This window comes from Lucilia sericata, unplaced genomic scaffold, assembly GCF_015586225.1.
Source record: "Lucilia sericata isolate MDLA Ls3-8-SP2 unplaced genomic scaffold, ASM1558622v1 Contig000906F_arrow, whole genome shotgun sequence".
In the NCBI taxonomy this organism is placed as follows: domain Eukaryota; kingdom Metazoa; phylum Arthropoda; class Insecta; order Diptera; family Calliphoridae; genus Lucilia; species Lucilia sericata.
The window spans coordinates 147,301-160,000 of NW_023994893.1; the positions used below are offsets into that span (position 1 = coordinate 147,301).

Consider the following 12,700-nt stretch of genomic DNA (forward strand, 5'->3'; position numbering starts at 1 on the left):
TATAGTCTAGTCTATAGTCTAGTCTATAGTCTAGTCTATAGTCTAGTCTATAGTCTAGTCTATAGTCTAGTCTATAGTCTAGTCTATAGTCTAGTCTATAGTCTAGTCTATAGTCTAGTCTATAGTCTAGTCTATAGTCTAGTCTATAGTCTAGTCTATAGTCTAGTCTATAGTCTAGTCTATAGTCTAGTCTATAGTCTAGACCATAGTCTGGTCTATAGTCTAGTCTATAGTCAAGTCTGTAGTCTAGTCTATAGTCTAGTCTATAGTCTAGTCTATAGTCTAGTCTATAGTCTAGTCTATAGTCTAGTCTATAGTCTAGTCTAGTCTATAGTCTAGTCTATAGTCTAGTCTAGTCTATAGTCTAGTCTATAGTCTAGTCTATAGTCTAGTCTATAGTCTAGTCTATAGTCTAGTCTATAGCTAGTCTAGTCTATAGTCTAGTCTATAGTCTAGTCTATAGTCTAGTCTATAGTCTAGTCTATAGTCTAGTCTATAGTCTAGTCTATAGTCTAGTCTATAGTCTAGTCTATAGTCTAGTCTATAGTCTAGTCTATAGTCTAGTCTAGTCTATAGTCTAGTCTAGTCTATAGTCTAGTCTATAGTCTAGTCTAGTCTATAGTCTAGTCTATAGTCTAGTCTATAGTCTAGTCTAGTCTATAGTCTAGTCTATAGTCTAGTCTATAGTCTAGTCTATAGTCTAGTCTATAGTCTAGTCTATAGTCTAGTCTATAGTCTAGTCTATAGTCTAGTCTATAGTCTAGTCTATAGTCTAGTCTATAGTCTAGTCTATAGTCTAGTCTATAGTCTAGTCTATAGTCTAGTCTATAGTCTAGTCTATAGTCTAGTCTATAGTCTAGTCTATAGTCTAGTCTATAGTCTAGTCTATAGTCTAGTCTATAGTCTAGTCTATAGTCTAGTCTATAGTCTAGTCTATAGTCTAGTCTATAGTCTAGTCTATAGTCTAGTCTATAGTCTAGTCTATAGTCTAGTCTATAGTCTAGTCTATAGTCTAGTCTATAGTCTAGTCTATGTCTAGTCTATAGTCTAGTCTATAGTCTAGTCTATAGTCTAGTCTATAGTCTAGTCTATAGTCTAGTCTACTCTATAGTCTAGTCTATAGTCTAGTCTAGTCTATAGTCTAGTCTAGTCTCTAGTCTAGTCTATAGTCTAGTCTAGTCTATAGTCTAGTCTAGTCTATAGTCTAGGCTAGTCTATAGTCTAGTCTATAGTCTAGTCTATAGTCTAGTCTATAGTCTAGTCTATAGTCTAGTCTATAGTCTAGTCTATAGTCTAGTCTATAGTCTAGTCTATAGTCTAGTCTATAGTCTAGTCTATAGTCTAGTCTATAGTCTAGTCTATAGTCTAGTCTATAGTCTAGTCTAGTCTAGTCTATAGTCTAGTCTATAGTCTAGTCTATAGTCTAGTCTATAGTCTAGTCTATAGTCTAGTCTATAGTCTAGTCTATAGTCTAGTCTATAGTCTAGTCTATAGTCTAGTCTATAGTCTAGTCTATAGTCTAGTCTATAGTCTAGTCTATAGTCTAGTCTATAGTCTAGTCTATAGTCTAGTCTATAGTCTAGTCTATAGTCTAGTCTATAGTCTAGTCTATAGTTAGTCTATAGTCTAGTCTATAGTCTAGTCTATAGTCTAGTCTATAGTCTAGTCTATAGTCTAGTCTATAGTCTAGTCTATAGTCTAGTCTATAGTCTAGTCTATAGTCTAGTCTATAGTCTAGTCTATAGTCTAGTCTATAGTCTAGTCTATAGTCTAGTCTATAGTCTAGTCTATAGTCTAGTCTAGTCTAGTCTATAGTCTAGTCTATAGTCTAGTCTATAGTCTAGTCTCTAGTTATAGTCTATAGTCTAGTCTATAGTCTAGTCTATAGTCTAGTCTATAGTCTAGTCTATAGTCTAGTCTATAGTCTAGTCTATAGTCTAGTCTATAGTCTAGTCTATAGTCTAGTCTATAGTCTAGTCTATAGTCTAGTCTATAGTCTAGTCTATAGTCTAGTCTATAGTCTAGTCTATAGTCTAGTCTATAGTCTAGTCTATAGTCTAGTCTATAGTCTAGTCTATAGTCTAGTCTATAGTCTAGTCTATAGTCTAGTCTATAGTTAGTCTATAGTCTAGTCTATAGTCTAGTCTATAGTCTAGTCTATAGTCTAGTCTATAGTCTAGTCTATAGTCTAGTCTATAGTCTAGTCTATAGTCTAGTCTATAGTCTAGTCTATAGTCTAGTCTATAGTCTAGTCTATAGTCTAGTCTATAGTCTAGTCTATAGTCTAGTCTATAGTCTAGTCTATAGTCTAGTCTATAGTCTAGTCTATAGTCTAGTCTATAGTCTAGTCTATAGTCTAGTCTATAGTCTAGTCTATAGTCTAGTCTATAGTCTATAGTCTAGTCTATAGTCTATAGTCTAGTCTATAGTCTAGTCTATAGTCTAGTCTATAGTCTAGTCTATAGTCTAGTCTATAGTCTAGTCTATAGTCTAGTCTATAGTCTAGTCTATAGTCTAGTCTATAGTCTAGTCTATAGTCTAGTCTATAGTCTAGTCTATAGTCTAGTCTATAGTCTAGTCTATAGTCTAGTCTATAGTCTAGTCTATAGTCTAGTCTATAGTTAGTCTATAGTCTAGTCTATAGTCTAGTCTATAGCCTAGTCTATAGTCTAGTCTATAGTCTATCTAGTCTAGTCTAGTCTAGTCTATAGTCTAGTCTATAGTCTAGTCTATAGTCTAGTCTATAGTCTAGTCTATAGTCTAGTCTATAGTCTAGTCTATAGTCTATAGTCTAGTCTATAGTCTAGTCTATAGTCTAGTCTATAGTCTAGTCTATAGTCTAGTCTATAGTCTAGTCTATAGTCTAGTCTATAGTCTAGTCTATAGTCTAGTCTATAGTCTAGTCTATAGTCTAGTCTATAGTCTAGTAGGTCTAGTCTATAGTCTAGTCTATAGTCTAGTCTACAGTCTAGTTAATATTCTAGTCCATAGTCTAGTCTATAGTCTAGTCCATAGTGTAGTCTATAGTCTAGTCTATAGTCGAGTCTGTAGTGTAGTCTGTAGTGTAGTCTATAGTGTAGTCTATAGTGTAGTCTATAGTCTAGTTTATAGTCTAGTCTTTAGTCTAGTCTGTAGTCTAGTCTAGTCTTTAGTCTAGTCTATAGTCTAGTCTATAATCTAGTCTATAATCTGGTCTATAGTCTAGTCTATAGTCTAGTCCATAGTGTAGTCTATAGTCTAGTCTATAGTCGAGTCTGTAGTGTAGTCTGTAGTGTAGTCTATAGTGTAGTCTATAGTGTAGTCTATAGTCTAGTTTATAGTCTAGTCTTTAGTCTAGTCTGTAGTCTAGTCTAGTCTATAGTCTAGTCTATAGTCTAGTCTAGTCTAGTCTATAGTCTAGTCAATAGTCTAGTCCATAGTCTAGTCTATAGTCTAGTCTATAGTCTAGTCTATAGTCTAGTCTATAGTCTAGTCTATAGTCTAGTCTATAGTCTAGTCTATAGTCTAGTCTATAGTCTAGTCTATAGTCTAGTCTATAGTCTAGTCTATAGTCTAGTCTGTAGTGTAGTCTATAGTGTAGTCTATAGTGTAGTCTATAGTCTGTTTATAGTCTAGTCTTTAGTCTAGTCTATAGTCTAGTCTATAGTCTAGTCTATAGTCTAGTCTATAGTCTAGTCTTTAGTCTAGTCTATAGTCTAGTCTATAATCTAGTCTATAATCTGGTCTATAGTCTAGCCTATAGTTAAGTCTATAGGTTATTATATAGTCTAGTTCAATGGCTAGTCTATGGTCTAGGCTATAGTTAAGTCTATAGGTTAGTATATAGTCTGGTTTATAAGCTAGTCTATAGTGTAATATATAGGCTAGTAAATAGTCTAGACTCTGGTCTATTTTATAGTATAGTAAATAATCTATTCTATAGTCTAGTCAAGAGACTAGTCTAATGTTTATAAAAATTCAGAATTTGGAAAATTTTCCATAAAAATAGAGAATTTCGAAAATTTAAAAGAAGGAAAAATTTCAAATATTTTCTATAAAAAATAGAAAAAATTTTTAAAAATGAATCATTAAAAAAATTTTGATAACTTTCTATAAATATTTAAAATTTTAAAAATATAGAATTTTAAGAATAGAGAATTTCGAAAAATTTTTATAAAAATAGAGGGTTTCAAATTTTTTTTTTTTTTTTTGAAAATAGAGTTTCGAAATAAAAAAATTAAATTTTTTTTAAGTTTAATTTTACATTTTGCTTATACATACTCAAAATGCCTTACTTTGGGGACTGGAACTGCAGCCGATGGTCTTATCGTACACTTCTCGAAATAGAACTATATTTTCATTTTGTTCAAAAATGTTGCGATTTACTTAGTGAATCGTCTGAAATAAATGACAGTTAATGGTACATTTGTAGCGATAAAACGTCTTTTGTTTTTGTATGTTAGGGACCTTGAAAATTGGTTTTATTAGTCGCCACAATATCTGATATATCTTCGAAGTATTTATGTATATGAAACAATGATTACTTATATTAAACTTATTAAAAACTCTTTATTTAGTATTTACTTATAAAATTATTACTTTGAGGCATTATCTGTTTATTTTTTGGACCATTAAGTTCAAAAAAGTTAATAGAACTGTCCAATATGAAGCGGTTTGTGTCTAGGATTAACATTTTATATTAGTAAAACTGTAAGAAATGGTAATTAGAAAATTATATATTTATAAAATTCAAAATTACTTACATATTGCAAGAAAAATCGCACCAATACCACCGATTAAAACCAAAACAGTTTTCAAACGCTTCTTCCACATATTACGTTTAAGCGTCGCCGCCATATCAAGAAAATCACATGCTCCCCTTTCTAAATTTTCACCGATTTCATTTAAGACCAATAGATTATGTTCACGTTCCAAAGCCCGGTGTACATTAACGAATAAGATATCAACCAATTCATCAACTTGCTGTTGGGTCTCTTGTAATACGTTTTCTCGTGGTGGCGATTTTGAAGGCTTATCGATGTTTTGAGGTTTAAGCGCCGATGTCATAGTACGGAAATCTCTTGCGTGTCTTTGTAAATTTTCACCAATTTCATTTAACTCCGTTAGATTGTGTTCACGTTCTAAAGCACGATCAACATTATCGGATAAGATTTCAATTAATTCATTAACTTGCTGTTGTGTCTCTTGCAGTAAACCCTCTCGTGATGTTGTTGCTCTATTCGGGGAATTACACTGTATTTTATAACTGAAATTTTTTTAAATTGTTGTACTTTTTTTTTTTTAACTTACTGTACATTTTTGTTAGGGTCCATGTTTTAGTTTAGTTATTTCTTTTTTTTTTTAAAAAAAAGGTGAGTATTTTTGTAAATTTTGATTTTAATCTCTCGTTGCAAGTATTTACTGGAAAAGTAAATGAACAGACCTAATATTTTTGTATTTTACATATCTTTCTTTATACTAACTGTTTGTTTTATTAATAATATTGTAATTTCCATTTGTATTGATATTGTTTGCCGGTATTCTACTTTTTGTTGATGCTTTGACTCATTAATGTTTTGTTCAACAAAATTTCATTAATTTCAAATAGATTTTTTCAAAAATTTTACAAAAAATATCGAAAATCTCTCATTACTCAGAGTAAATACAATTTGAAAGGTTTTTCTCTTATTAAAAACTAATAATATCCAATTTTTAGTTCTAAAAATCAAACTTTGTTTATATCAAAAGAAATCAGTTCCGTAATTGGTTCTTTTGGGGTTGTGCAGTGCATTGTCTGTCAACTTTTGACATTTGCCACAAATTCGCCGAACGATTTACTTAGAAAATTTAAACTAGACATTATTTAAGTTGTTTTTTAATCCGACCAATAAAAACAAACAACTTCCATTAGTTAATATTTTGTTAACACTAAACTGATTATGACAAATTATATTTAACAAAAAAAAATCACTCAACTCTTTATGTAAATTGTTTGTACTGAGTTGAGTGTCTGAATAAAAAAAATCCCCATACTTTGTGTATATTTTCATAGCCAATATCAGAAGAGAAGAATGATATATTGATTTTGTCTTTCTGTTTGTAACACATCGAAATATTGTACACATTGTGGGTCAGATCTTAATTGTTATACCCTACACCACTTTAGTGGGGAGGGTATATTGGATTTGTGTTGAAGTTTGTAACATACAAAAATATTCGTCCTAGACCCACCTTAAAGTATACCAATCGGCTTAGAATCGTTTTCGGAGTCGATTAAGCTATGTCCGTCCGTCCGTCCGTCTGGCTGGCTGTCCATGTAAACCTTGTGCGCAAGGTACAGGTCGCAATTTTCAAGATAATTGTATGAAATTTGGCACGCACGTTTTATTTGACCTAAGGACAAAGCCTATTGAAAATGGTTAAAATCGGTCCATTATTTCACCTAGCCCCCATAGAACAGAACCCCCCGAAAAGGGCTTCTGAGCTCATAATTATGTTAAATATACAGATATATCGATAAAATACGGCACAACTAAGTTTTATAGAAGTCTTGATGACCCTGCCAAATTTCATAAAGATCGGGCCACATACAAAGTCCCCTTCAGAAAATTACTTGAATGTCCCAAATCAGCTTATAAACACAAATATCGCGATGAAATTCAGCACAATAAAATATTATGTCAATATAAATATATTCACAAAATTTTATCGGGCTTGGTCCATATTTGCCCCTAGCCCCCATATAAAGCCTCTTTCAGAAAATTAGTTTTTCATCCATAAATTGCTTAAATGTATCGGAACAAGGGAATATTGAAGATAAATAATGCTTTATTATGAAAAATAAATCACATTTAATATTCATAACTGGTGTAGGGTATCATATGGTCGGCCACGCCCGACTATAATTTCTTACTTGTTTTTTTTTTTTGTAGAATAGAAAACAATGCAGATATTTTTATACCCTTCAACTTCGTGAGAAGGGTATATATCTATAATATAATTTTCCGACCCTATAAAGTATATATATATTCTGGATCCTTATAGATAGCGGAGTAATCTTAGCCATGTCCGTCTGTCTGTCTGTTGTGACGAACCACCACTAAGAACCTTGCTATTCTGGAGACATCGCTACCTAGGAGTCCGGCCGTGCTCTGGTTCTTGTCTTCAGAATGCAAAGTTCTGGTTCGCTACATAAGATTTTCAAAAATATTAGTTAGCTAATAATTGTCGACAAACATTAACATGAAAAAAATATAAATTTTTAAAAATGTTAGATAGGGCCGTTTGCGTTTTAGGTGACGATATCATTATCTATATGTATTTTCCCAATATTTTTATTATCATTTTCTTTTAAATGTACACATGAACATATAACAAAAATTTTAGACATTAACTCACCAAATTTTCGATCCTTCGATGACAGCAGGCCTGTAGTCCGAGGAAAAGGTTTCTTTGCATACGGTTATATAAAAGTTACTAATACAAATTGTTTATATACACATGTCAAAATTAATTGTTTATAAATATAAATTCTAGCATATAAATACTTATCAAAATGTTCCTTATGGAGTTTTCATGTTACTTTTGAAATTGCTAACATGTAAAAATTGACTTTTTTAAATGAAATTAAATGATTCAAGAAATTAAAAAAAAAAAAAAATTAGATAAAAATAAACAAATTATGACAAAACAATTAATTAAGTTAAATGAAATAATTGAAAAGCAAAAAGCAAATAAGTTTTTGAATTTTCTATAATATTGAACTTATAAACATGAAATTAAGTTTCTATAGCCCCGATTAAGTGAGAACTGAAAAATAGGCGGAATTTTTTGGTAATTTTTCGTTCTACAAAAGGTACTTTTTGAATTTTCTATAATATTGAACCTAGAAACATGTAGAGCCCGGATTAGGTGAGAACCTATAAAAAATGCAGACACTTTTCTATAGAAAAATGTTCAATGCGAACACTTTTTTACGGAAAACTGTCTAATGAAGACACATTTTAATAGAAAACTGTCCAATGCAGTACCCTATCCATTGAAAACTGTTCAATGCAGACACTTTTCCACAGTAAACAGTTTAATGCAGACACTTTTCTACAGAAAAATTTTCAATGCTAACACTTTTTTACGGAAAACTGTCCAATGAAGACACACTTTAATAGAAAACTGCCCAATGCAGAACCCTATCCATTGAAAACTGTTCAATGCAGACACTTTTCTATAGAAAAATGTTCAATGCGAACACTTTTTTACGGAAAACTGTCTAATGAAGACACATTTTAATAGAAACCTGTCCAATGCAGAACCCTATCCATTGAAAACTGTTCAATGCAGACACTTTTCCATAGTAAACAGTTTAATGCAGACACTTTTCTATAGACAAATGTTCAATGCGAACACTTTTTTACGGAAAACTGTCTAATGAAGACACATTTTAATAGAAAACTGCCCAATGCAGACACTTTTCTATAGTAAACTGTTCAATGCAGACACTTTTCCATAGAAAACTGTCTAATGTAGACACTTTTCCATAGTAAACAGTTTAATGCAGACACTTTTCTATAGAAAAATGTTCAATGCGAACACTTTTTTACGGAAAACTGTCTAATGAAGACACGTTTTAATAGAAAACTGTCCAATGCAGAACCCTATCCATTGAAAACTGTTCAATGCAGACACTTTTCCATAGTAAACAGTTTAATGCAGACACTTTTCTATAGAAAAATGTTCAATGCGAACACTTTACGGAAAACTGTCTAATGAATACACATTTTAATAGAAAAGTGCCCAATGCAGACACTTATCCATAGAAAACTGTCCAATGCAGACACTTTTCTATAGTAAACTGTTCAATGCAGACACTTTTCTATACAAAACTGTCCAATGCAGACACTTTTCCATAGTAAACAGTTTAATGCAGACACTTTTCTATAGAAAAATGTTCAATGCAGACACTTTCCTATAGAAAAATTTTCAATGCAGACACTTTTCTATATAAAAATGTTCAATGCGAACACTTTTTACGGAAAACTGTCTAATGAAGACACATTTTAATAGAAAACTGCCCAGTGCAGACACCTATCCATAGAAAACTGTTCAATGCAGACACTTTTCTATAGTAAACTGTTCAATGCAGACACTTTTTCATAGAAAAGTATCTAATGCAGACACTTTTCCATAGTAAACAGTTTAATGCAGACACTTTTCTATAGAAAAATGTTCAATGCGAACACTTTTTTACGGAAAACTGTCTAATGAAGACACATTTTAATAGAAACCTGTCCAATGCAGAACCCTATCCATTGAAAACTGTTCAATGCAGACACTTTTCCATAGTAAACAGTTTAATGCAGACACTTTTCTATAGACAAATGTTCAATGCGAACACTTTTTTAGGGAGAACTGTCTAATGAAGACACATTTTAATAGAAAACTGCCCAATGCAGACACTTTTCTATAGTAAACTGTTCAATGCAGACACTTTTCCATAGAAAACTGTCTAATGTAGACAATTTTCCATAGTAAACAGTTTAATACAGACACTTTTCTATAGAAAAATGTTCAATGCGAACACTTTACGGAAAACTGTCTAATGAAGACACGTTTTAATAGAAAACTGTCCAATGCAGAACCCTATCCATTGAAAACTGTTCAAGGCAGACACTTTTCCATAGTAAACAGTTTAATGCAGACACTTTTCTATAGAAAAATGTTCAATGGCAACACTTTTTTACGGAAAACTGTCTAATGAAGACACATTTTAATAGAAAACTGCCCAATGCAGACACCTATCCATAGAAAACTGTCCAATGCAGACACTTCTAAAGTAAACTGTTCAATGCAGACACTTTTCTATACAAAACTGTCCAATGCAGACACATTTCCATAGTAAACAGTTTAATGCAGACACTTTTCTATAGAAAAATGTTCAATGCAGACACTTTTCTATAGAAAAATGTTTAATGCAGACACTTTTCTATACAAAAATTTTCAATGCAGACACTTTTCTATAGAAAAATGTTCAATGCGAACATTTTATTACGGAAAACTGTCTAATGAAGACAGATTTTAATAGAAAACTTCCAATACAGACACTTTTCTATAGTAAACTGTCTAATGTAGATACTTTGCTATAGAAAAATGTCCAATGTTGACACTTTTCTATAGAAAAATGTCCAATGCAGACACTTTTTTATAGAAAACTGTCCAATGAGAACACTTTTTTTACGGAAAACTGTCTAATGAAAACATATTTTAATAGAAAACTAACCAATGCAGACACTTTTCTATAAGAAATTAAGTTTTAATTTGTTTACCTTTTTGTAAGTTCTCTTTATCTGTCATAAAAATAAAAACTTTTTGTTTTATTTTTTCAAACATTTTATTATTTTTTTTTTAAGATTTTTTTTACAATTTTTTATTTTTTTCTTTTTTATAATATTTTCTTCTTTTTTTAATTTTCGCTTTTTTGTTGTTGTTGTTTTTATAATTAAATATAAGTCTTACTTTCAAGTACAATAATTATAATTAATTAATAATAATTTAAAATTTCTAAAGAAAAAGAAAAGAAAAAAAAAAAAAATAAAAGAGGAGACAAAAAGAAAACTACAAGGATAAAGGGGGGGGGGGGTGGATGTAGACAAAATCAAGAGGGAGGGGGAAAAGACATACAATTTTAATAATAGATAATAAGCAAGAACAATTACAAACCAATCAAAGAAGGGAAAGGGAGAGAAAATAAAAATACAAGAACTTTTAAACAGATAATTTTTAAATTTTAATCCTTAAAAGCAACAGTAGCACAACTGATTTTTTTTTTGCTTGTTGTTTTATATTTTATTTATTACACAATTTTGATTTTCCAAAAAAAACAATAATGACAAATGTACAATTTTTTGTTGTTGTTGGTTTACTTAGGTGGTGCTATTTTTTTGTTTAAATAAAACTAAAAGAAATTTATTTGCTCAGATCATTTAAACAAAATTAATAGTTTTTAAGCCTTAACAATTATAGTAAAATATTATTGTTGGTTTTTTAGTTACTTTTCTCTTTGTTTTGTTAAATTTATTAAAACAATTTTAAACAAAATATATTATTTTTTTTTTATAAATAAAAAAATTATTAGAACAAGATGCTTTTTGCTTAGACACGAGCCTTTTTTAAAATGTTGTTTTGTTTTTAATAAAATAAACAAATTTTAACTAAACAAAATTATTATTAAAAAAAATTTAGTTTTTTTTTTAGGATTTATCAAGTTACTTTTCTCCAAGAAAGAGAGAGAGAGATAGAGTAGAGTTAAATGATGTTAATGATATATAGTATAATAATTTTGATCTAGTAAATAAATTTCTTTAAGTCTTAATTATAATAAATAAGAAGAATTTATTTGTTTTTTTGTTTTTGTAAAAATATGTATGTTTTAGTTTTTGTTTTCAAAATAGTGGGCTAGTTTTTTAAAAGTTGTTTTTGTGTGTGTGTGTGTTTACTTTTAAAATCAGTTGTCTTTTTTTTTCTTAATAATTTTGTTTTTTGTTTAATTTGTTATAAAAATAGATACCAAAGTTTTTGCTAACAATGTTTTAAATTTTCATTTGTTTTCTTTAAAACTGTTGCCTGGTTCCTTTTATTTTCAATATTTTGTTTAACGTTTTGGAAAGTTCTTGAATTCGCTGTTTAAAGAATTTTCTCTGGATTTTCCTCTTTTCTTTTCTTTCTCGTTAATTAATTTATTTTTTTTTTTTTTGTACAAATATAGATTTTTTTGCGTTTTTTATAACAATATTTTTTTTATCGTAAAAGAATTTTTTTCTGTTTTTTATATATTTTTTTAAAGAGATTACTATTTTTTTGTGTTTTTTTCTTAATTTTTTTTTATATAATTGTTTTAATTAATTTCGTTTTGTGTGTTTTTTTTTTCAAATCTTGCCTTTTCTTTGAAATGAACTTGTCATGCTGGGTATACAATTCATTTTTGTTTTGTAGTTTTTTTAAATAAAACTTTTTAACTTAATTAATTATCCTTTTTTTGTTTTCTAAGAAATTTAAGATTTTTTTTCTTTTGTTTCAGAATGGTAACATTTTCGTTGGGGAAGGGTAAGTTGTTGTTGTAGTTGTTGATGTGTAGAAAATTAGGAGAGAGTAGTGATAAAAGTATGATAGTCTAAGGAAGAAAAAGAGAGAAAAAAAATCAATAGCAAATTACCACAAAGAAAGTTAATTTTACTTAAAATTGAGAACACAGACATTTTTGTTAAAAAATTTTTCTTTAAATTAAAGTTTTTTTAAAAATTTTTTTATAAAAAAATATAATAGATAACCTAAGCAGATCTTTTCTTTTAATAAATTACTTTTTTTTCTTCACTTAATTAAATTTAAAATATGTTTACAATATTAATAACAATTAGAGTTTACCTATTATTATGTGGCAGCATTGGCCATCAATTCGGAAAATGCTTTTTCCAGGCAATTCTTGAGCTCAGCATAAGTAACAATAAGAACCGATTGCTCATCGCGTGACATTAGTTGAACCTAAAACAATAACAGATTATTTTTAAACAATATTCATAAACTTAGCACTTTTTGTTTATAATCTAATAATATGGTTTGTTTATATTTATTTAAAAGTGTATTTAATCATCTTTCACTTACTCTTTCTAATGAGCCAGCATCTAATTTATTTAAACATTGTACAATATGTGCGTGATCCAACCATGGTCGA

The 12,700-nt window shown here is 29.7% G+C and overlaps 2 protein-coding genes across 7 annotated transcripts in view; both read right to left on the reverse strand.

The window, feature by feature from the left end:
• Nucleotides 1-4,480: 4,480 nt before the first annotated feature.
• Nucleotides 4,481-5,895, reverse strand: LOC119608972 (vesicle-associated membrane protein 3-like). The gene is made up of 4 exons (XM_037963625.1): nucleotides 5,463-5,895; nucleotides 5,290-5,400; nucleotides 4,743-5,215; nucleotides 4,481-4,687 (listed from the first exon to the last, which is right to left on the reverse strand). The coding sequence occupies exons 2-4, from the start codon at nucleotides 5,310-5,312 to the stop codon at nucleotides 4,674-4,676; spliced, it is 510 nt and encodes a 169-aa protein (XP_037819553.1). The 5' UTR covers nucleotides 5,313-5,400; nucleotides 5,463-5,895; the 3' UTR covers nucleotides 4,481-4,673.
• Nucleotides 5,896-11,711: 5,816 nt separating this feature from the next.
• Nucleotides 11,712-12,700, reverse strand: part of LOC119608968 (PAN2-PAN3 deadenylation complex subunit PAN3) — a 37,006-nt gene continuing 36,017 nt past the window's right edge. For 2 of the 6 annotated variants that reach the window (XM_037963613.1, XM_037963612.1), the window contains 3 exons: nucleotides 12,631-12,700; nucleotides 12,394-12,510; nucleotides 11,778-12,142 (listed from right to left, as the gene is read on the reverse strand). The exon at nucleotides 12,631-12,700 is cut by the window's right edge and continues 93 nt beyond it. In XM_037963613.1, coding sequence (XP_037819541.1) covers nucleotides 12,400-12,510; nucleotides 12,631-12,700 — 181 coding nt within the window. In that variant the 3' untranslated portion in view covers nucleotides 11,778-12,142; nucleotides 12,394-12,399. Of the gene's footprint in view, nucleotides 12,143-12,393; nucleotides 12,511-12,630 lie in introns of all 6 variants that reach the window. The other 4 variants (XM_037963615.1, XM_037963616.1, XM_037963611.1 and 1 more) reach the window with 3 other exon arrangements.

Bases quoted from the DNA above. Each gene is read 5' to 3' on its own strand.
- LOC119608972 (XM_037963625.1), bottom strand. From the start codon at position 5,312: ATGGACCCTAACAAAAATGTACA. The intron at 5,216-5,289 runs GTAAGTTAAAAA...TTCCCCGAATAG, and splicing joins GACCCTAACAAAAATGTACA to AGCAACAACATCACGAGAGG.